The sequence below is a fragment of the Sturnira hondurensis genome, unplaced genomic scaffold (genome assembly GCF_014824575.4).
Source record: "Sturnira hondurensis isolate 20B ecotype Veracruz unplaced genomic scaffold, ASM1482457v3 Scaffold0007217, whole genome shotgun sequence".
Taxonomy (NCBI): domain Eukaryota; kingdom Metazoa; phylum Chordata; class Mammalia; order Chiroptera; family Phyllostomidae; genus Sturnira; species Sturnira hondurensis.
Genome location: NW_028079848.1, coordinates 4719348 through 4746529, shown reverse-complemented (window position 1 = coordinate 4746529; position 27182 = coordinate 4719348). Strand labels below are relative to the sequence as shown.

The following is a 27182-nucleotide window of genomic DNA, read 5'->3' as shown; positions in this document are numbered from 1 at the left end:
GGCGTAGAAAGGTTCTTATAAATACCGTTAAGGTATACCAGGGGGCCATTTCATTGGGTAGATTGAATTTTAACCAATAGAAAGCTGATATGTGAATTCCTCATTTGCATAGAGTACTTGTATGCGAAATCATAGTGACTAGCCAATCAGAAGTGAGAATTCTGCAATCCTCATTTACATAGTGAACCATATATATAGACTAATGAGCGTTCAGTCTCCATCCTAACCTTTCCTGAAGAGATTGGGCTGAGTGGTGTTACAACTTATCAGGAGAAACAATGCCTGAACCCTTCAAAGCTGCTCCAGCTCCTAAGAAAGGCTCTAAAAAGGCCATTGCTAAGTCGCAGAAGAAGGACGGCAAGAAGCGCAAGCGCAGCCGCAAGGAGAGCTACTCGGTGTACGTGTACAAGGTGCTCAAGCAGGTGCACCCGGACACGGGCATCTCGTCCAAGGCCATGGGCATCATGAACTCCTTCGTCAACGACATCTTCGAGCGCATCGCGGGCGAGGCGTCGCGCCTGGCGCATTACAACAAGCGCTCGACCATCACGTCTCGGGAGATCCAGACGGCTGTGCGCCTGCTGCTGCCCGGGGAGCTGGCCAAGCACGCGGTGTCTGAGGGCACCAAGGCCGTCACCAAGTACACCAGCTCCAAGTAGTGTTTCAGTCGGTGTCACTCTTTAAAGGCTCTTTTCAGAGCCACTCACTTTGTCTAAGAAAAGCTGTAATTGCCATTTCCAAACGTTTTCCGACTAGACATGTCTTCTATTCATTTAGTTTGGGACCTGGGTTTTATGAAATGATAGTTGATATAGAGTCAGCTCATATTCGAGTCTGCAGTGTCGCTTGGTGTTAACTGAAATACAGCTCAGTTGTGCTGTGCCCAAGAATTGGTCACTTCACATGTATTTGTACCCCACTTCCTATGTCCCCCATCCTCGAGGTGTTTATTAGCCTGCATTTGCAAATGGTTACTTTCCATTTCCCCACCCTGCGTGTTTCTGGTAGAGGAGATTGGAGTTTACCTGATGTGTAAGAACACACTTAGGATTTAAAGGATTTCCTAGTAGGGACCCTCCAGGGATTGTAATACTCCTGCTTTTCGGGGGTGGAGGGGAGGTCCGGGCTGCACAAGGGGCAGGCAGAGGTACGCTCCTTCCAGCGCGGCCTGAATTTATTTGGGCCTGGAGCATTGGGGAAACAACCAGCAAAATCCCGCCTGGCTGGGCCACTTGCTTCCCTGGGGTATACCTCGCGCCCTTTGCTCTAATTTTTTATTAGAATCTTTTTACACATGGCAAAAGTCCATCTGAAACGCATTTGAATTTTTCTTGAGTCCCAGAAATCCAGGCTCCAACTCTTGGCCGCTTTGACCTTTCCTGGAAGCCCGTAGAAAGGGGGGGAGAGTGGCTTCCAACTTAAACGGGACAAATATTTGAACTTCCCGCCCATCCTTATTTGGCTCCACCTCTTGGCCGACAGCGGCTGGGGGATGGAAAGTAAGATGTACTGGTTTTTCTCTGCAAACCTGTTTTCCTCCCCAAGGACTTTGACATTCCAAAACTAATCCCAAACCGACATGAAGGGCCGTTGATTGAGGAAGAGGACTCAGAGGCGTGGGTCTACTTTGGGGGTAGAAATATCAGCCATTCACTGCTTATCCCAAAAGAAAAATATTTCCTTTTGGTTTTTGAGGGCTACATGATTGAGATACAATAGTGTCTTTCAGTGAAACAAAATTTAAAGTAAAATTTTTTCAAAAAATTGCTTCAAAAGAAAATTAACATTTCATTTTTCCCATGGCCCACACCATGTCAGTGGACCACTGACTTGCATGAGAAGTTTTTTCTCAGCATGTGCAAAATATTGTTGTGAAAGAGACGCCTACCTTAAAAATCAATACTAGTTGTCGTTTACACTGTAAGAAGACATCCCCAGTCCATCCTCCCCTGGGAGAAGCTGTTTGATAGTGAGTTCATGCTCTAGTGTAAGAACCACTGACCCTGATGTTCTCCTGAAGGAGGAAGGTCTAGATAGTAATATTAATTCTTATCCTGTACAAAATGATCTTTCCAGAAGGGATTTTCACCCTATCTTGTCATTTGTAACTGCCTGTCTGCTTGCTTTCAACCTCTCTCTCTCCCTCATTCCTTTCTAATATTTGACATTTTACCCCATACTACACTCTTCATTGACAAGCTCAAATGAAAAACCTGGCTTCCTAACCTCAAAGTTAGAAAGGTTTGCCATATGTTCTGATGTCTCACAAATGAATGAGGAATTAAGAGAGAAAAAAAAATGATGCCCGGCCTACGTGATACACTGAAAATCTATACTGGAAGGTAGTGAGAAGACAGGGGAAAAAAATTTAATCTCCCCAGTTGATTCTGATTAGGAACCAACTTTGGGCACCCATCCACTTGAGAGAAGTTCTAAAAGTGAGAGCAAGCTCAAGGAATTCACTGCTTTGGTGCTGTAATCCAGAAGCAGACATGAGTGTCACCAGGTGGTATAGTTACTTGCAGCAAGTAAAGGAGACAAGGAATTCACATCCAAAGCTCTGTCTCCAGACTCATCCATGGCTTAGCCACACAGCTTGCTCAATTACATGTTGGTTTCTTCTTTGCAGTTGTCTAACCTTATCTGGTTGTTTTCTCAACAAGCTCATCCAGTCAGTGTTGTGTCTGCAAAACACTGTTGTAACATTTTAACATTTGGCAAGAATACCATTTAGTAACAATTGACCAGACCTCTGGATGTAATCTGGACTTCATCCCTAACTCTCCTGACCGGTCATAGAAACTTTTGCCTTCCTCCCTGGCTCTGAAGACAGAGGGAAAGAGCTGCTGAGCAAGGCAGAGTTGTGGAGGCCTGGAACCAGAGGTAGAGTGTAGGGAGACTTCTGATTTGGAGGAAGACTGAGAATTCTGAAAAAGAAAGGTCACCTGAAAGAAAGGTAACCTGAGGTCCACAGACTGTTCGTGCTCAGGAATGCGAAGGCACGGGAAGACCCAAGGAGTGCCCGGGCTCCTGATTCCTGGCAGAAGAGGGAACGTGAACTTCTCAATTCTTTCTTCAGTGTCTTTCAGCAGCTTTCAATGTGTTTTGTGTCTTTTTGTTTGCAGTCAGTAATATGCACATTTAAATGAGGTGTTTCAGATTCCTTGGAAAACAAAGCGCGCCCCTTACTTAAAAATAATACCTACTACAGCCCTGGCTGGTGTGGCTCAGTGGGTTTGATAGAGGACCCAAGAGCCTGAAAATTTTAGTTTAAGGTAAATTGTTATAAGCCTATTAAGTAATGCATATGTTAAAGCTTTTGTTTTAGAAACTACAAATAAGCTTTTGTTTTAGAAACTACAAATACATATCCTGGCTCATGGGAGAGACAGCCGACCTCCTGGGGTACGACTGCTAAAGATTACGGCCAGGGGACAAGTATCTGGGCACTGTGTTCCAGGGAGGGACAGACATCACCTGTCCCTGGGAACAGCTAACTGCCCAGGACGAGAATGCTAGTTTCTTTCACCTAATTCTCCCTAGATTTCAAAACCCCTCACTGTTCCTTGTTTATTCCCTGTTATGAAAACACTGGCCTGAAAAGAAAATGTAAGACATTTCTGTTAAAGTGCAAACCCACTGTCTACTCAGATCGCTGGCATCTGAATAAAGCACCCATAAAGATTCAATTCGTGTCTCTGCTTATTGGGTTTGGCACGTGACAGGCAACATGAGCTCCAGTGTCTTTTCCAGTTTCAGACCGAGTGCCAGCCGGTGAACCCAAAGGTTGCTGGTTCAATTCCCAGTCAGAGAACATTCCTGGGTTGCCAGCCAGGTCCTCAGCTGTGGGCATGCCAAGGCCTCAGATCTATGTATCTCTAGCACGTCGGTGTTTCTCTCCCTCTCTTTCTCCTTCCACCCCCCCCCAAAATAAATAAATGAAACCTTTAAATAAAATAATACCCACTACAAGTCATTTTAATAAGAAAATTTTAATTCCATCAGCTAGGATATTTTGGCCACCGATTTCCAGGAAATTTACCTCTGGAAGTCTATACATAACAGGTTGTATAAGTGAGGTCACCTTTCTGTTTTCCTTTAAGATTAATAAAGAGAGGTCCCAGGCACAATTTTCATGACTGCATCTCATTGCAGGGAAGTAGGGAACTGCCTGCTTCTACTTAACCTTCACGTTTTAAAAGAAAAAAACTTTCATGGTATATTCAGAGCACTATAACCAAAATATTATAGACTAGGTGGTTCAAACAGAGAACGTTTAGTGTTTTCTGACTTCTAACCATAGAGGTGCAACAGGATTTGAAGCATGACGGAATATTCTGAAACAACCAGCATCCTGTGTGTTGTGCCCGCGTGGGAAATGAAGAGCATGGGATGGAGGAAGGAAATTATACCAGAGGCCATTCCAGCCGGGAGTTCGGAGTCCGTGGTCTCAGTCACTCAGTGTTACCTCACTTTCAGCCTCTACAATGCCATTATTCAGGCCGCAAACCTTCAGGGTGATGAAAGCCTCAGGCAGAAACTGCGAATGGAATGGAGATAGGCTTGCTGTCTTAGGTCAGACACAGGACCATCCAGTTCCTCCTTTCAGTTTTCACTGTTCAAATAGTGTAAGGTGAGTTGAGCGACCGAAGGGAATGTTGTTCCTTTCTCCCTCCTTTCTGACCCCTAAGAAGCTAAGAGAACGCCTGGCATACAAGCACCTCTTAAATGTACTCTATTTAGAAATTGTCTTAATGCACTTCTTTCCAAGATCAGGAGTCAGAGTCCCAGAAAAGGACCAGTGACCAAATGTCACGACACGAGGGCAATCATTAAGGCTGGACTGCGTGTGAGAATAGAAATTAGAAAAAAGCAAATCGAGTCGATTACGAATAAGAAAGTACAGATTCATAAAACCAAATTACACTGGAACAGGAAAAAAAACCCAACCTCCTTGCCGCATATGAAAATTAGGAAGGCAGGCACTAAGATCCCATTGGTCATTAAAAAAAATTGCATAAGCCTACCTCAAGTTTGTATAAATACTTGCCTGGCTCCCCACTTGCTTCCATCCAGTTTACTTTTCTCCCTGAGGCATCTCTCTTTCGAAGAAGTCATGTCTGGACGCGGAAAGCAGGGCGGCAAGGCGCGCGCCAAGGCCAAGACACGCTCGTCCCGGGCCGGGCTGCAGTTCCCCGTGGGCCGTGTGCACCGTCTGCTCCGCAAGGGCAACTACGCCGAGCGCGTCGGGGCCGGCGCGCCCGTGTACCTGGCGGCCGTGCTGGAGTACCTGACGGCCGAGATCCTGGAGCTGGCGGGCAACGCGGCGCGCGACAACAAGAAGACGCGCATCATCCCGCGCCACCTGCAGCTGGCCATCCGCAACGACGAGGAGCTCAACAAGCTGCTGGGCAAGGTGACCATCGCGCAGGGCGGCGTGCTGCCCAACATCCAGGCCGTGCTGCTGCCCAAGAAGACCGAGAGCCACCACAAGGCCAAGGGCAAGTAAAAAGTCCGCGGCGGCGCCAACGAGTCGAAACCAAAGGCTCTTTTCAGAGCCACCCACGTTGTCACTAAAAGGGCTCGTGTCTTGGGTTCTGGGTGGTAGGCGCCTCTTCCAAGCGACCCTAACCCGCAACTCCTCAGTCTGCCAGCAGATGTCAGCGTGTGGACACCGGCAGACGCGCGAGCGCGGCGTCAGCGAGAGTAGACCCCGCCTCGCGAAAGAGAACGCTTCCCGAGACCCTGCGCGCCGGGTGGCTGGGTGGGCCGCATGGTGAGGGCCCTCGGGATCACACGGTGCGGAAACCCCGACTCAAGTCCACTTGTGGCCGGGCAGTGTTCCATCTAAACGCAAATCAAGGTGGGGCCGGCGGGGCAAGGAACCACGCTCCCCCTTTCGTCTCGCGTCGTCACTGGGCCAATCCCATCTAGCGCGCGCCTTTTCAAAAATAACCAAAGGAAGGCCAGTTTCAGGGTCCCGAGTCTAAAATCTTTACTGGGCAAAGGGTGTGTATCACATAGTAGGGGTGACCCGCAGTTCTGCGGAGAAACACCAAAGAGCTGCAAATTAGAGGCATAGAGACGGTAGCGGCGCGAAAAGGTAGAAAGCAGCGGCTGTTGGGGCGGGGGCGGGGGCGGGGTCCAGGGCGGGGCGGGAGAAGTTAGTTTCCGGTGTCAACGCCGGGGAGGTTCCCGCGTGTGAGAAAATGGCGGCCGCTTCCAGTAACTTCACTGCGAAGCTTGATGGGCAGATGTCTGGTCCAATCAGCGCTGGTCTCGCCTTATATATATCGGGCGTAGGGTGTCTCTCGCGCTGTTTTTGCAGCTGAGCGCTCCCGAGGTGTAGGTATGGCTCGTACGAAGCAGACGGCGCGCAAGTCCACGGGCGGGAAGGCCCCTCGCAAGCAGCTGGCCACCAAGGCGGCCCGCAAGAGCGCGCCGGCCACCGGCGGTGTCAAGAAGCCGCACCGCTACCGGCCCGGCACCGTGGCCCTGCGCGAGATCCGCCGCTACCAGAAGTCCACCGAGCTGCTGATCCGCAAGCTGCCCTTCCAGCGCCTGGTGCGCGAGATCGCGCAGGACTTCAAGACCGACCTGCGCTTCCAGAGCTCGGCCGTCATGGCGCTGCAGGAGGCGTGCGAAGCCTACTTGGTGGGCCTGTTCGAGGACACCAACCTGTGTGCCATCCACGCCAAGCGCGTCACCATCATGCCCAAAGACATCCAGCTCGCGCGCCGCATCCGCGGGGAGCGGGCGTAAGCAGTGTCAGTGTGTGTTGACCTTGAACCCAAAGGCTCTTTTCAGAGCCACCTACATTTCCAATTTGAAGAGCTGTTAGCAAAAAAATTGCATAAGCTTTCAAAAGAAGGGGTTGGTGTATACAGTTAATAATTGAGAGGGCTGCATTGAAGTGGCGGTCTGGTATGTTCCCAAAAACAATTTGGACATCTGTAAGTTGGAGAATGTATTTCATGACAGTCTGACAGAAAAAATATTGATACATTGACACTGGATAAGTATTGTGTTGGCCTTTTTAGAAAAACTAAGGGAAAAGAGGTAATGCCCTTGAGTACTCATGTATCACATATTCTTTCCCCAATGGCCATGGGCTTTATTGGGGGACTGTTCGGGGTTAGGGTTACCTAGGGCTGGTGGGTACAGGATGTGAGGGGCTTCTCAACCTGCCGTTTAACGTAGTGCATGTTGCTTGCAGGTTAGAATGTGAGAACAGGTGCAGAAGTGAGAGGAGACGTCACGGCCCAGACACTTTCCTAGGGAAGAAAGCCAGGACCAGGCTACAAGGAGGGCACCCTTCACAGACTGAGAGCATGTGGAAATAATGATGCCCTTCGTCTCCAGGCCCTTGCCTAAAATTGCTCACTCAGCCTGTCCTTCAGTCCTAGCTAGTAGTCAGGGGGTCAGGGAAGCCAGAGTGCAGCTGGGAGAACCGTCGTGCCCTTCACCCGGCTGCTGACACTCGACCACTCCCGGACTCCTCACAGGAGGTTGCAACTGCGCTCTATCCTTGGGTATCTTGCCTTCGTTCCCATTCCTCGGATCGGGCCATCCCAGCAGTGGATCGGACCCCTACAATCCCCTGCCTATACCCACTCAAGGGAAATCACTGTGGCCACGTAGAAGGCATCCTTGACACTGTGCTCAGAGGATCGGGAGGAGCACTCGACGGAGGCCAGGTCCCATCGCCTTGGCGAGTACAGTGCTCTCTGCTCATGTGTAACAGGGATAAGCCGCTGCGTGGACAGCTCCTTCAGTGTGGCCAGGTCTGTCCGCATGTTCTGGTTGTAGCCAGCACAACCTTGGCACTGGGGCAAAACTCCTGGGCCACCCCTTGCCATTCCATGTGGATACTATCCAGTGTTTCTGCTCGGCTCATGGTGGAGCAGATGAGCATGGCGTCTGAATCAAGCTAGGCCAGGGGCAGGAGTTGTCACTGTGAGAAGAACCTGTGACACGTGCTGAGCTCACTGCTGCACTTGTCTACCGCAAGAAAAGCTCGCAGTGTGGTTCTCAGGTCCCTGGCGAACACCTACAGCAGCGCCATCTTGCCGCACTCCCAGCGCCGCTCCATCCCCATCTTGTAGCAGCGGCGCTGCCCCTCCAAGGTCCTGTCTAGGCGTTGGCCCCGCGCGCAGCTGCCTTCCTCTCCCTCGCTGCCGCCGCAGCCGCTTGGGCTGCTGATACCAGCATCTCGCAGGCCCGCGCAGAGCGCACATCCAGGGCCGCGGGAGCCTCTAGCCCCTTAAAAATTCTAGTGACACAGGTTGAAAATCCCTGGCTTAAGTCCATGTCATCTAGAAACTGCTTAGTCTCAGGTTTAAGGAGGGGTTCAGCCTGAGAATGGACATAAGGCCCAGATTAGTTTCATTTAAACCCAAGCCAGTCCGGTTAGGGGAGGGGAAGTGACAACACTCAGCCTGAAGCCTGGAGGGAGGGGGGTCAGGTGAACCCAAAATGTGTCATTCTTTTGTGACGTTTACAAGGCAAAGAGATTGAGAATACTCACAGTTTTGCTGGAAATGTAGAATTTTGATCAATCTGGCTTCCTTGGAGCGCCTAGCTACACCCTCGCACTGGTAATTCGTATATTTACTGAACCCACTGGATTAAGTAGTAGGTCCGCGGCACTTTCAGGGTCGACTCACTGGAAACTGCTCCCTTCAACCACAGCCTGTGGCTGATCTTTTCACAGTGGACAAATAGCGGGGGAGTCTCTGCAGGGAAGAGAAGGAATAGGTACTCCCGGGTTTTGTCTTCCAATTAAGGGTCCGGAACTGGTGAGGACCCCCCCAGTTTGCTTCCTGCAGCCAGTCACCCCCAGAAGCACCAGCTCCCTCTCAATGGGCCGAGGTCCTCATGCTCGCGGGCCCCTGCGCACAAAAAGTCTGAGGCCTGTCGTGGAGAAGCCACCATCTGGCATGCCCCTACCGGTAAAGATTAAGACCCCGCTGACACCAAACCTAAGATAACGCTTACAGAATGACCAGAGCAAAAAGGGCGCGTGCAGCTCTTCCCAGGAGGGTGTGGGCGGCCCTGAAAAGGGCCTTTGGTGGACACGAGGTTATGGCGCTGACAACAATAACTTCAGTGACTTAGCCGCCAAAACCATAAAGGGTGCGGCCCTGGCGCTTGAGTGCATAGACCACGTCCATGGCCGTGACCGTCTTGCGCTTGGCGTGCTCCGTGTAGGTGACGGCGTCCCGGATCACGTTCTCCAGGAAGACCTTGAGCACCCCGCGGGTCTCCTCGTAGATGAGCCCGGAGATGCGCTTCACGCCGCCGCGGCGGGCCAGACGCCGGATGGCGGGCTTGGTGATGCCCTGGATGTTGTCGCGCAGCACCTTGCGGTGGCGCTTGGCGCCGCCTTTGCCGAGACCCTTCCCGCCTTTGCCACGACCAGACATTGCGTTGTAACTAGAGAACCAAACGCAACTGACAAGGAGAGAGCCGGTTCTTATATAACTACCTTCCCCACCCCTTCCCCACCCCCTCTCCCAGCAGCTGTAGAGATTGGAGAGCGCTCGGGCGGGAGATGTGACGTCAACAGTCACCTCCCTTAATCCCGCCTCCAAGCCCGGGAACTCGCGGCGTGCGGAGGGGGGCGTCAGAGCTCAGCTTGAAGAGGAATTGATTACCTTTTGTTCCCTTAACTAGGCTGAGTCAACTGGATTGCAAAAAATATTTAAAGCAGGAAATACATAAAGAGGCAAAAGAATCTCACGGCAAGTTTCGGTAGTCGTAAAACTGGAAAAAGGTAGAAATCAAAGTCGAGTTTGTAGTTAAAAGACAACTTTGTTTTGTTTTACTTAGGGGGCAACATTAAACTCCTGTAATGCCCATTCTTTCACGTGTTTCCAACTTTCACTTTCTGTATTGACTAAACAGTCCTACTTAAGACTTTTAAGAGGCAGCTTGTTCGAATAGGTAGGTGGCATTTGTACGATTCATTACACGAGCAGGTGGGGCCTAGGTATATTTTACTGCGTGGTACATGCCTATTTATATGGAGCCTATGGGTTAACTCAGTCTTTGCAGCCCTTTGTTAAAAGATGTGGGTGGCTCTGAAAAGAGCCTTTAGGAGAGAGTAGATGTCCTTCCAGCTCAGGCCCTCTCCCCGCGGATGCGGCGCGCGAGCTGGATGTCCTTGGGCATGATGGTGACGCGCTTGGCGTGGATGGCACACAGGTTGGTGTCCTCGAACAGGCCCACCAGGTAGGCCTCGCACGCCTCCTGCAGCGCCATGACGGCCGAGCTCTGGAAGCGCAGGTCGGTCTTGAAGTCCTGCGCGATCTCGCGCACCAGGCGCTGGAAGGGCAGCTTACGGATCAGCAGCTCGGTGGACTTCTGGTAGCGGCGGATCTCGCGCAGGGCCACGGTGCCGGGCCGGTAGCGGTGCGGCTTCTTGACGCCGCCGGTGGCCGGCGCGCTCTTGCGGGCCGCCTTGGTGGCCAGCTGCTTGCGAGGGGCCTTCCCGCCGGTGGACTTGCGCGCCGTTTGCTTAGTACGAGCCATAGCAAAATCTTAGGTAGGAGCCGAAGAATAAAGGAAAGTATGTGGCTAATGATGCCTGCTAGTATTTATAGGATGGAGTGTGTAATGATTGGTTGAGAAAAGTGTTTAGCTATTACATTTCATGCTCTGATTGGTGTATCTTTAAGGTTCCCAACAACCGTGCAGTTTCATTGACTACCACCGTCTTTCCTCGGCTCTTCTAATTTTTAACTTTTATTCTTTCTCACCCTATGCTATTTTCATATTTTGAATGCAATGCTTTGAACATTATATTTTAATGCAAGTGAAAACATTAGCCTCAATGGAACTGTAGCTTGCAATTCCATATATTTTAGTTCTTAGGGGTGGCTTATGGACAGAATATGTCCCCCAGCCATGGATTACATACTATCCACACTGCCTGCTGCAGAACCCAAGATCTCGTGACAAATTTCTATAACCCTTAGAATAACTAGATATCTTTTCCAAGGGTATGCCCAACCTGCGGCCCACAACCTGCATAGCCCAACACAGAATCATAAATTTATTTAAAACATTGAGACTTTTCTCCTCATTACATGTCGCAACGTATTTAATGTGTAGCCCAAGACGATTCTTCTCCCAGTGTGGCCCAAAGATGCCAAAAGGTTGGACACCCCCTGGGTAACTGAGGGACTTCTTTGAAAACTACCACACTTATTCTGAAGTAAATCACAGTACCTGTCACAGAACTGGCCCCTGTAATGAGGCACATTTTTGTGAAATGCTTATGGTCTGCATCCTACACTTGGGAGTTTTCTGAAACTCAGGTTTCCTAAATCCTAGAGTACATTTTGCCAGGTGCAGAAAGGCTGAGACTGTGATGCTATCCCATCTCAAGGCTAAATACACAGCTACTTTCCCCCAAATTGGATGCCAGGTTCTGGGGAGGACAACTTCTCATTTCCAAGACACTATAGTTATTTTTAAAAGTTTTCCAGCTTTACGGATGTGAATGTGGTTCCTTTATACTAGGATGAAGTTGATCACGTTTTGCAACTTGATTGGCTGAGTCCATTGTGCAGAGCAGCCAGTAGGAAAGCAGAACTGGCGTCCCAAGTTTGCAGATTTGTAGTTTACAAGCCACAGAAACCATTGTGTTTACAAGTCTCAGTCCAGTGTTTTTGTTTTAAAAGCCGCATTTGTTTAGATGACTTGCTGATTACCTCAAAGATTTATCTCCATCTTTCAAACAGTATTCCCATAGGGAACCATGCAGTCTTGGAGGAAGATTTAAACCTGTTATTAGAGTTTTCTGTCCTTCAAACTGAGACACGTGGTCCCCATTTTCCTCTCCCAGATTCTGACTCAGCAATTTTGTGATGCATTCTAAAAACATAAAATCTTCGGAAAATGAAAGGTTGGAAAGAGTGGTAGAGAAGACGGAGGCGAAGTGTTTGGGATCGTGACAATAGCGCCCTCTCTCTGATAACCGGCTTTGTTGTTGCTAGGGAAACGAGGACAACCAGCGGGCAGGCCGGCGGACTTGTTTGAAAACCACCCCCGAGTGCGGGAACAAAACGTCACTGCCCTGTCCTCTCGCCGCTGGGGGGCGGCTTCCTTGTCAAGGTTATTAGTGAAATTAAGCATTTTGGCAGCCACAAACAAGGTAAAGAAGTCTGCCCTAAGTATCATCCCTGGGTGTGCGCCCACCCTCTCAAAACCCCCGCACAGTGCCCTTGGGGAAACCGTATGATCACCCGGGGCTGTGGCAATGCCTCGGACACTCGGGTTTCAGCTCCGCCAATCTTTCGAGTGGACATGCGGACAAGGAACATTGATCCTACACGTTAGGGTCTGTTTGGCGTATGTTGTAAAGATTAAGAGACGTAGGACATTCGCGAAGTGCATTGGGCTGCAGAAATAACTCGGAATTGCAGAAACTTTGCACCTTAGGTTGTCTACACGACCAGAATGAGTGTTAATTGCTCTGGTGTTGCCAACGATTCTTTGTCCAGGTACACACAGGTCATGACTCTGTTCGGCATTGCGCGGGAAGGCAATGGCTTTGCTGAGAAGTGGGCCTACACCCCTCCCCAGCCATTCAAAACGGTCCCTTGGGTTTTTCTGCCGGTTAGAGGGGTCCCTAACAATGCTTCCTGTAGGTGAAGTTTCAGGTCAAATTCCTTGGGCTCAGATGACTGCCTCGTTTACAAATGGACCCCCAACCCGTGAAAAGAGCCTGTGATAAAAGGGGGGGGGAGAGCAGCGCACCGCGATGTCGATGGGCGGCACAGTCCGACCTTCCCCCGTGTTATATTTTTGTCCCTCGGGGGGTGACAGGATATTGTCCTGGAGCCTGGGCGCGCGACAGTAATGGGGAACCCGAGGCCAGGGGGCGCGGGTGGCTTTTGGAGCCGCGGAGCAGAGCGCGACAGCGGCGACAGGGGGCGCGGCTGCAACGCGCACCAATCACAGCGCGGCCCGGCCTTATAAATACCAGGCGCCCGGGACCAAGGCGTCTTCCTGTCTGTCAGGTTCCTACAGTTGGCGTACTCTTATTTTGTTTTCGCCATGTCTGAGACCGCGCCACCCGCTCCTGCTCCGCTTGCCTCCACTGCCCCGGAGAAACCTGCGGCGGGCAAGAAGGCGAAGAAGCCGGCGAAGGCCGCGGCGGCCGCCAAGAAGAAGCCCGCGGGCCCCTCCGTTTCCGAGCTGCTGGTCCAGGCTGTCTCCTCCTCCAAGGAGCGCAGCGGCGTGTCGCTGGCCGCGCTCAAGAAGGCGCTGTCGGCCGCGGGCTACGATGTGGAGAAGAACAACAGCCGCATCAAGCTGGGCCAGAGCCTGGTGAGCAAGGGCACCCTGGTGCAGACCAAGGGCACCGGCGCCTCGGGCTCCTTCAAGCTCAACAAGAAGGCGGCCTCTGGTGAGGCCAAGCCCAGCGCTGCCAAGGGGGCGGCGAAACCCAAGGCGGCAGGCGCCTCTAAGAAACCCAAGAAGGCTACTGGCGCTGCTGTTAAAAAAGTTGTCAAAACTCCAAAGAAGATCAAAAAGCCACCAACGACCAAGAAAGCCTCTAAGAGTCCCAAGAAGCCCAAGGCTGTGAAGCCCAAGAAAGTAGCCAAAAGCCCAGCCAAAGCCAAGGCTGTGAAGCCCAAAGCGCCCAAGGCTAAGGTGACCAAGCCAAAGACTGCTGCCAAGCCCAAGAAGGCAGCACCCAAGAAAAAGTAGGAGTTCCGGTTGGAATCTTGTTCCCAGAACCCAACGGCTCTTTTAAGAGCCACCAACGTGTCTCAACAAAAAGAGCTATTAAGGACACAAGCATCTGGCTCACTGACGTTTCTCAGCCCCCTCACAAATGCCCTGTCTTCTCTGCATCCGAGCCACAGATAATCCAAACTCTCACTGGGAACCCCAAGTTTGGTTTTGAAGTCCCACGCTCCAAACTAAATCACTGATGGGAACTACCTTCAGTGCAGGCTGGGAGTGCCCTCCCCACCTAGTCCGCAGGATTCCCTGAAGCAATCACAACACTGACGAATTCTCTGGGGGAAATCAGTGGAACCTATGACTTAACATCTTCCTCCAGACTGCCCTTTGCAGTGGCGGTGAGTCACTGGTGTGGATGGCGCGCAGGTCGCTGTCTGGCCGCAGGCCCCCTGCAGCGGCCCCATGCTGTGCACTGACGGTATCTGGTGCGGCTGTTGGCCTGCATGGATCCGCGGCTGCCCCCTAGTTTCTGGTCAGAGTGAGGACACACGTGCTTGGCTGCAACAGAGCTTTAGAGCCAAATATCAAAACCCTTACCCGGTTTTTCTGTCTATAGAAAAAGAACGTCCCTGATTGGATGTTTGAAATTCCCACTCTCTGCTTCGCTTGGTCGTATTTCATCACGTGCACCGTTTTCAACCCTGATGGCCCGGGCTCCACCACATTAAATGGTTGGGGTCACTTTCACAGGACTGTCCCTTTATGCTATAGAAATTTTAATTCTGGGACTCAGAGTGTAAAGAGGTCTTTTTTCACAGTCAAGGAAAAAGTACATTAAAAGCCAGGTTTACTCAGTTTTACTTACTTAATCCAGCTAAAGTAGTTGTAAGACTTTATATATGTGTATACAAATCGTTTAGTAGTTGATAACTATTTTTCAGGTCTTTTGGGGTTTTTTCCACTGTTTTGCACGGCTCCCTGCAAACCCTAACTTCTGCCACATGCATTTTCTATCCCCAGTCCCCCCTTATCCACGCTGTATATTCACGCTCTCCTCTGAATTCACTCTTTTACAGACACCAGCCCATATGCATGCGCAATTATTACGTTTTTCAGTTGGGATTATTTACAAAACTGTGATATTCCTATACACTTTCCTGTATTTTGCTTTTTTTCTTCACAGAACCCTGAGTAAATATTTTCCAGTCAGATCATCTTTTAGACAATGTCCTTCATGCGGAAGAGCAGTGAGCACTGACATTTCCACTTCCCGCTGCTGACCGCGGTGCGGGCAGGCGGCGTGGGGGCGCCGAGACATCTCCGGTGGTTGCAGACCCTGAAAAGAGGTCCCCTCCCTCCAGCCGTCAAAGTGAGGTCTCCTTCATTTCTGCCAGGCTGAAGGGGGTAAAATTGTTTCACATGGTCACTTCCTTTCTTTAGGTTTGTTGGCCACTTGAATAAGCACTTCTGGGAATTCCCACTTAGAGCTTCGGCTCATTTATTCATTGAGCAGTCTGGCTTCCTCTCATCTCATTATGGATTTTTATTTAATAGAAAAATTAACCTTACATTTATCACCTGTGTTGCAGATAGTTTTCTAATTTGGGCACTTTTTCCCTATATTTTCTCGGTTCAGGATGCCTCTTCCACTTATATATTACATGTAATTTACTAGATATATACAATTTTGAATATTAAACATTTTAGTTACAAACAATGGTTACAAGATTATTTAGTTTCTGCATTTTGCTTTAATGTCACTGATGCACAGTTATGAAATGTTCGTGGGATCATGAGTCCTCACCCTGGTGAGATCACCCAACCAAAGTTAGGAAGGCCGGGACAAGATGATGTCAAGAACTACATTAATCAGACTAAGGAAACCTCACAGGGGGTTGCACAACTACTTACCAATCAGCTTCACCCATAACCCCTAACCTTTAACCCTCCATCTTTGCCCTTAAAGAGCCCTTGACTAGCAAAGGGTCGCCGGTTTAATTGTTAGGGCATCTGCTTGGGTTGCCAACTAGGTCCCCAGTAGGGAGCGGGTGAGAGGCAACCACACATCGATGTTTCCCTCCTTCTCTTTCTCCCTCCCCTCCCCTCTCTCTAAAAATAAAAAAAAAAATCATCATGGAACTTGGGTTTTAAAGGGTGGCTCCCCGTTTTCCTGTGTGGGAAGTCATCCAGACACGCGACTTGACCCTCCAATGAATGGCCTCTGCGTGTGCGGTTCCAGGCAGGGCCTCGGCCACCTCCTGAAATAGAATTGCCTTGAATGTTCAGACAGGAGGAGGACGTCGAGGGGTCCGCAGTCCTGAGGCTGCGGCCCCCGGGGCCCCCTCACAGAGACCGCTCCCAGCTTCGCAGCGGGGCGGGGAGCGCGGAGGTCTCAGCGGTACCCCGGGTCCTTCCCTGCACTCCTCACGGCCTGAGAACCAGGGAAGCCGGCCGCTTATTCCCCGAGGAGCCAGCCCTGTTCCTTCCCCCTAAATGACTGCTCGCCCGCACTGCCTTGTGCTCCACACCGAGCCCAGGGCGGGCCCGGGGCTGCGGGCAGTTCCGGCCTCCAGGCCGCGGAGTCCGGCCTTTCCTTCCGACCTGCCGCGAAACTCCCTTAGAGATGGAGGCTCCCGGCTTGCAGGAGCGCATGCTCTCAAGGTACCGGACAGAGCCCGACCCCCAGGCAGATCCAGGGGGTCGGGCTCCCTCCCCTCCGCACAACTGCCTCCCATCCCATGAACCCACCCACCTGTGCTCAGCTCCCCGAGAGCCTGCGCCGCGGTAGAGAGTTTTTCGAAAGGTCAAAGTCAGAGAGACCTGAGGCTACAGGGAGCCTTCCTGGAGAGGATGGCTGACAAATGCCTCGAGACTACAAGTTACCCAGGGTGACACCACCTTGCCAGGGTGCAGGGCTCGGAGAGGGGCAAGTATGGACGCCCAAGGGGAAGTAAGTATTCACCTAGCCCAGGAGACAGGGAATTCTGGAATGGGGATTTTCCCGTGTGGCCGAGATGTGCCCAGCAGAGGGCGCCCGCGGGCTGCTGGCGCGGACCCCAGCCTCCGAGACGGACGGCGGCAAGCCTCTAATCCTCTTCCTCTCCATCCACTCAAAATTTTTTTTGACTCAGAACAAAATTAATGTTTTCTTTTCTCCACTAAGTTCTAATTTTTATAAATCTGTGAGTACATTTCCCACAGTTTGTCATAGTACATATTCAATTTTCTATTTTGCTTAACCAAGTGTGCTACATTATATTTATAATCATGTACTACACTTCATAATTCTTTAAACTGGTGCATACAACTAAATTTACAAAGTCATTCATTTGTGTTTGAGGAATTCCAGAATATTTTGGCTGCCCTAACTTTACAATGAACTTATTCTTGAAATTAGGTGTTGGCTTCTTTAGAATTGGTTTCTTAAATTATGTCCCAACATTATGGGCATTTATAATGTTTACATTGTATTGCTGTAGTGGCTTTATCGGAATTCCCTAATTGATAATGCCATCAACTATATATGGTTTAAATGAGTCCATTTCTTTAAACTAATTTTGAGCACAAATAAAATGCTTCCCTCAATCTTTTTAATTATATAAAAGTGCAAAAAACAAAACAGCTGAGAAAAACACCCTTTTTTTCCTAAAGCATATTTCTACTTTAATAGCATATTTGGGCTGTCCAAAAAGCTTTTTTCCATAAGATGGCTCTGGTCACACTTAGTTGTCTTTAACTTCACTTGAAACAATTTTTTTAAATTAGTGAATTTTTGAGTAGCCATTTTAATATTGACAATGGAAGAAAATATGCAACACTTTTGGGATATTATGCTTTCTTATTTCGAGAAAGGTTACAAACAACCGAAACACAAGAAAAAGATGTGTACAGTGTGTGGAGAAGGTGCTGTGACGATCAAACGTGTCGAAAGTGGTTTGCCAAGTTTCGTGCTGGGGATTTCTTGCTGGGCCATGCTCCCCGTCCGGTAGACCAACTGAAACCAATAGTGGTCAAATCAAGACATTAACTGAGAACAGTCAACATCCTACCACATGGGAGAAGGCCAACACACTCAGAATACTGAAATCAATAAAATTATTGATGAAAATGAACAATGTGTCTTTTATTTCACAGAAAAATCCATCCAACTTTTTGGCCAACCCAATAGTATTGGACCAGCAGGTTTCGGTGTTGGCTGGATTTGTTAGGCTAGATATTAAAAAGTCTCCAGGCAAATTGCTTTTTCCTTTCATTCTCTACTGTTAGTCAAAGAAAATGCAAGGGCCTCCTATGTGTGTTTTTTGTTCTTGCTATAAATATGTAACATTTAGATTTCAACCAACTTGAAGGTATGCGAAATCATTAGTGTTGTGTTTCAGGTGACTTCACTCAGGTCCCATCATTAATCACCTCAGGGATGATAATTTAGGACGTGGAACGTGCTTTGCAAACTAAGCCTGTGTCGAGTTGAGCCCTATTCGTTCAGGTACGAACCTTGAATAATGAAGATCTCCAGCAACCACGCCAGCAATAACTATTTACTGAGACGGAAAAGCATTTCACAACGGCGGGCACAAGTACATTCTGGAAAACACCCACTCCGCTTGCAGGAGGCCCCATCACAACCCACTTCTCTCCAGCCCCCCACAGGCCAGTCGGGGCAGAACGCAGGAGTCTTATGGCCTCTGCACCCACCTTGTCCCCCAAGATGTTGTCCCCAAGGGCCGTGGCTGAGATCAGTGACCAACGAGTCGGCAGCTACCGGACTCACGGCTGTTTTCCGGCTCTTCCAGGCAGCAAGCGGAGCACCCGCAGCTGTTGCCCTCCCCGTACAAGTCCAAATCGCATCAAACACACTGGGGGCCCGGCGGGCAGCTCAGCCAGCTGCGGCGTCATCCCGTGAACCGAAGGTCAAGCCGTAAACTACAGGTTCAATCCCCAGTCGGGACACATGCCTGGGTTGCGGGTTCAGGCCCTGGTTGGGGTGTGTACAAGAGGCAACCGATTGGCGTTTCTCTCTCCCACTGATGATTCTCTCCCTTTCTCTCTCTCCCCCTCTCTTCCCCACACTCTAAAAAAAAAAAAGAAAAAAGAAAGAAATCAAAGAGCATGTCCTCAGGTGAAAATTTTTAAAAATGGGAGCGCTCGGACCTCCCGACCTCTGCGTCACCCACAGACTGCGGGAAAGCAAGGCTCTGAGTCCACCGGTGGCGGCTGCAGAGGTCAGGCTCAGATGACCATCTGTGGGATTCTCGGTCCCTACAGCCCTACACTCAAGGCAGATCGGTAAGGACCCACAACAGCCGGCACTGCTATGGGAACCAGGGAACAGCAGTGAGGCACAGACCAGAGTCCTGGCCTCACGGCTTCAGTTTCTCCGGCTGGTCCAGCCCAGGACGCTGCTCCTGTCCTCACGCATCCGGCGGTGGCAGGAACAAGGGAGAGAACTGATAAACCTGGAAGTAGGGCCGCAGGGCGTCCGAGAAGGTGGCCTTGGGGAAGGTGAAGATGTGCGAGCCTGAGGTCACGTTGTAGAAGGAAACGACTCCAGCCTCGCAGTCCAGGAGCACCCCCACCACCAGGGGCTGCTCCCCAAGGCGCAGGGGCGTGCGGGGCCAGGTCAGTGCCACGTAGCCGTCCTTGGCGCACAGCCGGAGAGCCCAGAAGCCGGCCTGGGGCTCCTGCTTCAGGGCCGTGTCCCTCCGCACACTCTCCACACAGACGCCGACGTCCCACCCAGTCCCTTCTCCCACGTCCACCTCGAAGTAGTGCTGCCCCGAGGTGAAGCTCTCACGGCCCAGGATGCAGGGCGAGGCGGCGAACCTCCTGGGAGACATGTCCAGGTTGTCCTGGGGGCACCCCCGAGTCACTTGTCTCTGATCCTCAGACACGATCAGTTCCCGATGCCCGGTAGCTGGATCCAGAACCACGCTCACTGCCGGGAGGGGGGAGAGAAAAGACACATTCTTTTGTTGCCAAGAACAGGGTTTATTTTCAATGAAACCAGCCTGTGCTCGAGGGCGAGCCTTGCTCCGGACCAGCTGTGTGAGCTCAGGCGGCCATTCTACTTTTGTGAACCATGAGGCAGAAATCACCACACTGGTCCGCAGCGAACCGCTGCGCTCTCAGCACATGACCCTGCGACGTCACGTACCTTGGTGGCTCCTCAGTAGCTTCTTCACGTCAAAGTAAAGCTTCGGAACATCGCACACGGTGTGGACCTCCAAGGAGAAGGCCTCCGGGGCCTCCAGCTGCACAGCCTGACTCCTGGGGGGAGCAGAGGCCCAGCCTTAGCAGAGCGGCCCCCCTGCTCCGCAGCCCTCCTCCCTCGCTCTCCGCTTACTCCACACTCACCTGCTCAGCGTGGCCTTCACGTCCTGCGGAGACACAAAGGCAGAGGTGGGCGCAGGAACACCCACATTCGCGGGGCTGGTCTCAACCCCCGCTCCCTCCCAGGAAGTGGCCGCAGCCTCCAATGTGGGGGATGCCCCGGCAACAACGATCCCCACCCCGCCCCCCGGGCGGTCGGCACGGCAGGGCACTCCTCAAGCTCGGGGTCTGTTGTCTTCCTGCTGGGGGGGTCCCCCCACACTCCCATGGGCAGGACCTGCCTTCACGGACCCCACTTCACTGACCCCGCCTCCCTCCCAGCCTCCCTCCCCGTGTGTGACCGCTGATCGCTCAGTGGCAGAGGCATGCACAGCACCTGGGATCGGGGGCGACAGCCACGTGACACTGTCAGCCCACCTTCCCGAGGCAGGAAGAGGGCTGGGCTCCAGCAGCTCTGGACCCCTCAGGCAAAGCTCGGCACGCACCCTGGCACCCCGCCTGGTCCCCCGCCTGTCACCTGGACAAGCCTCTCAGGGGACTGTCTGACAGGGCACATGGCACAGGGGCACATGGTAGTGGAAGGCAGCCCACGAGTCTGTTCGGCCAAGGGGCCCCCCACGTCCACCCAGCGGGCGGACGGTTTTCCGATTCACTTTGAGGGGTCCTGCAGACCAGCGGAGGCACCTAGCAGATATTAGTCTGCATCCGAGAGAAGCGTGATTTTCAATTCCCCGCACTCACGAGCCACCCCTGGGCGAGGCCCGCGGCCCTGGCCCTCCCCACCTTCCCGCCCTGCGAGGGCCCGGCCCCACCTGCAGCAGCTTCTGCGCGGAGCCCTGACACCTCTCCTCCAGCTCCAGGATGTGGCTCTCCAGCTGGCGTCGCTTCCGGCCCAGTCGGGCCTCGCTGTCCCTCAGTTTCATCAGAGTCTGCTCCCTCTCCCTGTCCAGCCTCCACAGGTACAACTTCTCCTCCTCCTCCAGGAAGCTGTGCAGGTTCTTGAAGTCGGACTGGATCTTCTGTCTCTTAACACTTATCTTCGCCTAGAGTCGGGGAAGGGTGCTGACAGGGTCACAAGGCCCCCAAGCCAGGCGGCTACTCGGAGGCACTGAGAACCGCAAATCTGTGAGGGATAGTGGCTCTCAGCAAATAGGAAGGAGCAGGGACTTGGCTTCTCCTGACCGGCATCGGAAGCCAGGCCCGTTACTGCTGAAAGGCTGAAGGGACAGGAGACAGTTCCCACAGATGTAGTCAAGGAAGGGCAAAAACACACACGGTTTCTTGTTGGGGTTCCCCGTTTGGTCTGGTTTAGGGAGACGGTGACTGCACTTTGCCCAATCCTCCCCCACGCCTAGTGGTGGGTCGGAAAACAGCTGGAGACGAAGAACGCGCGTACTTACATTCCATTCGGTTATTTGCTTCCCCATGAATGTCTTCTGGTTCATACACTCCTCTTCCAGTTGCCTCAATTTTGTCACAGCTTTCTGGAGCTTTTCCTGGAGGGAAAACAGGGTAAATAAAGTTTATTCAGTCCGGCAACTCTGCATTAGGCACGTGGTGGGGGCGGTAGGAACCTAGGCCCCCCAAGACGATCAGAATGACACTGAACCTGTAGGGAGCCCTGACATTGTCAGGGAGGACCCCACACGCTGCGTGGGCAGTTGCTCACTTATCCCCCCGACAGCCCTGAGCAACTGGTGGGATCTTCAACATCAATTTCTGTGCCGTAGAAACTGAGGATTCAGATGAGCACAAGCAACTTGCCCGGGTGCTGAAACCGGTGATGGTCCAGCTGTGAGCCCGACTCCATCTGCAGACCTCTGTCCTGACCTCTGTCCGCCACTGGTCTTGCCAAGGAAATGCTACCCACAGAGCAAGATAATAATCACACTCAGGACCATCTGATCAGATAACATGCAGAAGCAAACCGGAGCAAGGCGGCACACCCAGTGTGCCCTGTGGGGAGTCGGGGAGGAAAAGGCAGGAGCAAAGTCCGGAGAACCAGCGGGAGGGGGCGGGGGCGCTGATGTCTGCTGAAGGGTCTCTGGAAGCCAATTTAAAATGATACAGTATCCACAGCAAGCCTTTTTGAGTTATATTTCAAAACAGTCCTTTCTTTACATTCTCACGGAGAGCAGTTTGAAGCGGAGCTGAAAGGCTGGCTGTGGTCGGCATCGCAAAGCTGGGTGCTGGGCTCCTTGAGCTGATGAGCCAAGGACTGTGCCCTTGCTCCGCACCCACTGCTGAGCTTTACACATAGTCACGCCCTTAAAGTTTGTCACAGCTCCTGGGCATGCGGGTTGGGGAGGGAGGGGCTGCTACCCCCCCCTTTATAGGTGGGAGACTGAGGCACGAGGCAGTCAGTAACTCAGCGTCACCCACCTTGGAAGTGGCAGAACAGAGACTTCAAACCAAGCAGTGAGACCCCCTCGTCTCCCAACCGCCCCCTGTGCTGCTCCTATTCCTGCCACGGGGCGGGAGAGGAATCCCAGGGGGAGCAGCCCCAGATCCATCTGTACCTGCTCCGCAGGCTTTAAGGGAGGCCTGCCGAGTGCCCAGGGGCAGTCAGGGTGCACGTGTCCTGAAGAGGAACCCAGAGCCTTGCACGAGACCCCCTCCACCTTGTGGGGGAGCGAACCAGGAGTCCCACCCTGGGGCCTCCTGCCAGGAGGCCCTGGCAGGGCAGAGGGGGAGTAAACCACATGCCCATGCCTCAGCCCCCACGGCCAGGTCAGCCTCCTCCAGGAGCTTCTGGGTGAGAAACAGGAGCCGGGCAAACCTCTTCCTCGGCGTCATCCTCCACGGACAACCACTTCCAGCTCCTTCAACTGCGCCACCTGAATCTTGCTTACAACCTGCCCACCCCGCAACCCCCCCCCCCCACCTTATGGGAAAAATCTGTGCTGGGCAGGTGCTTTGTTCAGTGTCTGCCTGATCCTTCTGCAGCCAGAGGTCAGGACCCTGTGCCGGGCTTAGACTGGGCCAACACGGGGCTCTGGGCCGTCCCCCGCCTTTCACCCCACGCCCAGCCCCTGGCCATGCAGCTGCCCCTAATGCCCTCACCCAGAGCACCCTGTCTTTCCTCCACACCTGCACACGAGTTAGCTTCCGTGTCCCTCACAAGGCACTTCCGGAAGGCTCCCTAGGTACCACCCACACCCCAGGCACCCAAACCTGGGGACACCAGGTTTCTCTTCCCTGCTGGACTGAGGATGCCAGAAAAGTAGTGTCTGTGTCCCCAGTGCTTTGAGACTCACCTACGCAACCCTGCCCAGTGCAGTGTCGCATTATATACACAAGCGGAGCGATAAACGACCACTCGGCCTCCTAGTGTGGGGACGCATTATCACAGCCACAGCAGACTTGACCAGAGTCCAGCGGGCCGCTGAAGGTTGGGAAGGACTGCCAGGCCTCGATTCAGGGAGGACTCACCCTAACCCGACCCAGTTTGGGGAAAGACGGCCCAAGGGAGGCCGCAGGGCAGGGTCACAGCCTCAGGCTCCGGGCTGCACAGTGCAGGGTCTCAGGGCGTGAGGCGGCCGCCCCGCACCCACCTTGTAGCCGGGGCACACATCCTCCACGAGTGCAGTGCTGTGCCCTTGGTGCCGGGGGCCCCGCTCACAGCGCCAGCAGATGAGCTGGCCCTCCTCCTCGCAGAACAGCTGGAGCCGTTCGGCGTGCTCCTCACAGGACATGTCGTAGTCCATCTCCCTGAGGGCCGCGATGAGGCCGCCCAGCTGCTTGTTGGGCCGCAGGCTGAACCGCTGGAAGGGGGCGCGGCACTGCGGGCAGGGGGATTCCTTCGGCAGGCGCGGCTGTTTGTCCAGGAAGCGCAGGATGCAGGCCTGGCAGTAGCTGTGTCCGCAGCTAATGCTCACGGGCTCCGCCATCAGGTTCAGGCAGATGGAGCAGGTGGCCTCCTCCCTCATCTTCTTGCTGCTTGTGGCTGAGGCCATGGCTCTTCCCGAAGGGCCCCAACGCACGGTCTAGGGCTAGGGACGCCCAGCCGGGACTTCTCCACAGGGAAGGAAACACTTCGCCCCAGCTTCGGCGCCGCCACTGGCCCCCCACGGGTCTCGCAGTCTCCTCTCTGGAAGGGAGAAATGGGTTGGAATTCAGAAGATGCAAAAAAATGTCACTGTGCTGGAGAAGGTGGTAGTGACCATCACCGTGGCCACTTGAATTTATTAAGATACCACAGAATTTAAAATTCAGTGTTTCACTTGCAGCGGGCTAGTAGCCACAGCTGGCCCCCTAGAGCCCGGATACAGAACATTCCATCCCGAGGAGTTCTGTAGGACCCAGTGCCGAGGGAGCCACAGAGAGGCAGGGGGAGAGGAGCGCGGTGAGGCCCCACGAAGCTCTTCCCTGCTCCAAGGAACGGCAGAATGATTAGTTCCAGGACTGTTTCTTTGCAACATAAGATAATTGGGGGGTTAATGAAGGATTCTCTGAGGCAGCCACAGGTGACTCTGCTGAAACCCGGTCCCCTCCCACCCCACAGAGAACAAAGGCACCGGGCTAACAGTCTCAGCGCAGGCCCAACGGAGACGCCGTGGAGGTAACCGAGGCCCCCAGGAGAACTAGTGCGTCCTCTGAGGTTTTCCTGGGACTGAGCGGAAGAACTGGACCGAGCTGGGCAGAGAGAGGGGCTGCTCCTGGAGGACCGGACAGGCCACGCCCTCTGTCCTCCAGGCCTGGACTTGTCTCCCCTGAGAAGTTCAAGGCGATGGGGAGCCCAGGCGCAGGGGAGCGGGCAAAGCACTAACGTCCACCAATGAGGGCCCGGCGGCAACGGGACAGCGAGGAGGGGCCCTGGGCCCACAGCTGTGGCTGCCTGCGGACCCAAGCCTGCTCTTGGGGCGGGGGAGGCGGGAAGCAGTTTACAGAGCGACCTTCCTTTGAACTTGCAATGGCGGCAGTAAAAGCAGGAACTCACTGAAGTTACTGGCTACTTTCCTCCACTAAGCAGGACCAGGCTCTGGGAGCCAGAGAATTTCTTCTGAAGACTTCTCCTCCTTGGCAGGTGGTTTCCCCCAGGGCCACGCTAGCCCCCCCCCCCCCCCCCCCATGGCTGGGCCTCTGCGCCCCGGGAGAGGACCTGCCCTTCCGAGACCCCAGGGGGCCTGTCCTGGCCTCCACTCTCCTCCCCCCTGGATCTTCTGGGGTTTGCTCGGCGTGGAGTTTGGAGAAAGCAGCAGCAGCAGCCCCGGGAAGGGCGACTAGGCAGGGCCTGGCACTTCCGAGAAACGGAAGTGAGAAACGTCCTGAGAAACGCACCCCTCCCTGCCGCCGGGCCCCCCACTCCCGGCCACACACCCCGATATCACGACCCTCTCCTGAGAGCCCGGTCACCGCGGCCTGGACCCTCTCCCCTACCTCGGCCACCACGGACAGTCAAGCTTTCGCTGGAGTCGCCGGAGCAGCCAGCGCCGAGTCCCGGGCGGACCTGAACTCAAAAGTGAAACCGCGGTGGGGGCGGGGCCCTGGGCGGTTTCGGGGGGAACCAGGAAATCGCACTTATCCTTTTTTATACTTAGCTGGTGCTGCAAGGGAGGGGAGCGGAGGGGACAGCCTAATGCCGCGGTGGCGAACAATTCTGTCGCCCCGGCGCGGAGCGTCTGAGGTCTGGACCCGCACAGTTCCCAGGCTCGGAAGGGAGGTCTTTCTGCTTTGGCCGCCATCGCCCTTAGGACCCATCCGCCTCCCGGACGGATTTTTTTTTTTTGATTGCTATTTTTAGCTAGCTTGTTCTTCCCCAGCTGCTCTGAAGGGGGTGGTACGGCGGGAAGGTGCGGAGGTTCTCCTTTCAGTCCTGTGGCCGGGCCTCGTTTTCGGCCTCAGGGTCCGTCTGCAGGATTCGGATACTGAGCAGCTGAATCACAAATCCGCCCAGCAAACGCGCCACTCACCACCCAGCTGGGACCTGGGAGCCGTGTGAACCCCCAAGGGCCTGTGCGCCGTGGGGAAAACACCATGGGGGCCACATTTAGCCTCCCCAGTTTACAGTAAGAGCAAAAGGCCTGTCCCGCCCATGGTAGACCTACTCCTATTTCGGAAAAAAGGCAGATTAGCCCCTCAAAATAAGACCTTGACACACATGGAGCTGCAAGGACACTCACACCAAAGGTTTGCTTAGGCAGTGCACGCGTGCAGGGTTCAAGGGTGCGGACGCAGGCGGGAGTGAGGCCAGGGGTCAAGGCCCAGCCTTGGTCCCGCTGGCCCTGCCGCTCAAGCTGCAGGCTACCGTGTGGACCACGTCCCTCTCTTCTGCCCCCAAGAAAGCCCCTGGTCAGCCCTGCACCCTTCGGGGCACACTGTGCTGCCCGTCCGCTGCCCGGGCTCCTGGTGCCCTGGTGTGTCCTATGGTGACAGACACTGCACACCCCCCGTGGGCCCCCCACACCGTCTGAACACCCCTGCAGGCCCTGCACGCATCAAGACACCCTGCTCCTGAGGCAGCCGGCACACAGAGAATGAGCCCCCAGTCCCTCATCCAACAAGCATGCCTTATCCTCCGTCAGCTGCTTTCTGCTGCTGACGATTCCAGAGAGGTTTTCTTGGGGAGGGGTCCAGGGGTCCCCCTTATCCACGGTTTCACTTTCCACTGTTTCAGTTACCTGGGGTCAATCTCAGCCTAAAAGTCTGAGATGGAAAATAAGCTTTAAATTGCCGGTGGTGTGTGCGCAGATGATGAAATCTCCAGCCGTCGGCCCCGTCTCACCCAGATGTGCGCCACCTGTGTCCCCACTGGCTCCACATTGCACACGCTCCCTGCCCCAGTGACTTAGTGTCCCGGTATCGGACCCACTACCGGCAACTGAGTTGCTTGTGTCCCGGGAACCCTTACATTTTTAAACTGTGGTCGACATCCAGTAGTATTTTATATTAGTTTCAGGTGTGCGGTGAACTAGTTAGACCATCACGTAATTTACAAAGTAAATTCTAGTGCTCACGTGGCCCCAGGCCTGTTATTGACTGTATTCCCCGCCCCACCTCCACGCTTTACTCCCCTGGGGACTATTTTGCAAGCTCCGATTTGTATTTCTTAATCCCTTCACTGTTTTCACCCAATAAAAAGAAAATGAAATCTTACCCTTTGCAACGACGCCGACGGACCTACGGTATATTTATTCCACTTGGTGAGATAC

At 53.3% G+C, this 27182-nt stretch overlaps 6 protein-coding genes across 8 annotated transcripts; 4 read left to right on the top strand and 2 right to left on the bottom strand.

The window, feature by feature from the left end:
• Positions 1-263: 263 nt before the first annotated feature.
• On the top strand, positions 264-13406 carry LOC118990699 (histone H2B type 1-B-like). Its single transcript, XM_037051434.1, has 2 exons — positions 264-660; positions 13396-13406. The coding sequence occupies exon 1, from the start codon at positions 279-281 to the stop codon at positions 657-659; it is 381 nt and encodes a 126-aa protein (XP_036907329.1). The 5' UTR covers positions 264-278; the 3' UTR covers position 660; positions 13396-13406.
• On the top strand, positions 4959-6118 carry LOC118990691 (histone H2A type 1-like). Its single transcript, XM_037051425.1, has one exon. The coding sequence runs from the start codon at positions 4964-4966 to the stop codon at positions 5507-5509; it is 546 nt and encodes a 181-aa protein (XP_036907320.1). The 5' UTR covers positions 4959-4963; the 3' UTR covers positions 5510-6118.
• LOC118990693 (histone H3.1) lies at positions 6178-6762 on the top strand. The gene has a single exon (XM_037051427.1). The coding sequence runs from the start codon at positions 6352-6354 to the stop codon at positions 6760-6762; it is 411 nt and encodes a 136-aa protein (XP_036907322.1). The 5' UTR covers positions 6178-6351.
• LOC118990705 (histone H4) lies at positions 7098-9457 on the bottom strand. The gene has a single exon (XM_037051441.1). It carries the CDS (start codon positions 9423-9425, stop codon positions 9114-9116), a length of 312 nt encoding a protein of 103 aa, XP_036907336.1. The 5' UTR covers positions 9426-9457; the 3' UTR covers positions 7098-9113.
• H1-1 (H1.1 linker histone, cluster member) lies at positions 13033-14787 on the top strand. Its single transcript, XM_037051420.1, has one exon. The coding sequence runs from the start codon at positions 13066-13068 to the stop codon at positions 13720-13722; it is 657 nt and encodes a 218-aa protein (XP_036907315.1). The 5' UTR covers positions 13033-13065; the 3' UTR covers positions 13723-14787.
• Positions 14788-18796: 4009 nt separating this feature from the next.
• On the bottom strand, positions 18797-26196 carry TRIM38 (tripartite motif containing 38). 3 transcript variants are annotated; one of them, XM_037051414.1, is made up of 7 exons: positions 25411-26196; positions 23586-24121; positions 21432-21527; positions 20844-21074; positions 20056-20078; positions 19856-19968; positions 18797-19636 (listed from the first exon to the last, which is right to left on the bottom strand). In XM_037051414.1, exons 2-7 carry the CDS (start codon positions 23985-23987, stop codon positions 19113-19115), a joined length of 1389 nt encoding a protein of 462 aa, XP_036907309.1. In that variant the 5' UTR covers positions 23988-24121; positions 25411-26196; the 3' UTR covers positions 18797-19112. The 3 variants fall into 3 exon arrangements, with proteins under 3 accessions (XP_036907309.1, XP_036907307.1, XP_036907308.1); XM_037051412.1 differs by lacking the exon at positions 25411-26196 and adding an exon at positions 24549-24725; XM_037051413.1 differs by lacking the exon at positions 25411-26196 and adding an exon at positions 24558-24725.
• Between the last annotated feature and the right edge of the window lie 986 nt (positions 26197-27182).

Bases quoted from the DNA above. Each gene is read 5' to 3' on its own strand.
- LOC118990699 (XM_037051434.1), top strand. From the start codon at position 279: ATGCCTGAACCCTTCAAAGCTGCTCCAGCTCCTAAGAAAGGCTCTAAA.
- LOC118990691 (XM_037051425.1), top strand. From the start codon at position 4,964: ATGAAAATTAGGAAGGCAGGCACTAAGATCCCATTGGTCATTAAAAAA.
- LOC118990693 (XM_037051427.1), top strand. From the start codon at position 6,352: ATGGCTCGTACGAAGCAGACGGCGCGCAAGTCCACGGGCGGGAAGGCC.
- LOC118990705 (XM_037051441.1), bottom strand. From the start codon at position 9,425: ATGTCTGGTCGTGGCAAAGGCGGGAAGGGTCTCGGCAAAGGCGGCGCC.
- H1-1 (XM_037051420.1), top strand. From the start codon at position 13,066: ATGTCTGAGACCGCGCCACCCGCTCCTGCTCCGCTTGCCTCCACTGCC.
- TRIM38 (XM_037051414.1), bottom strand. From the start codon at position 23,987: ATGGCCTCAGCCACAAGCAGCAAGAAGATGAGGGAGGAGGCCACCTGC. The intron at 19,969-20,055 runs GTGAGTGTGGAG...TGCTCCCCCCAG, and splicing joins GTGAAGGCCACGCTGAGCAG to GAGTCAGGCTGTGCAGCTGG. The intron at 19,637-19,855 runs GTACGTGACGTC...CCCTCCCGGCAG, and splicing joins GCTACTGAGGAGCCACCAAG to TGAGCGTGGTTCTGGATCCA.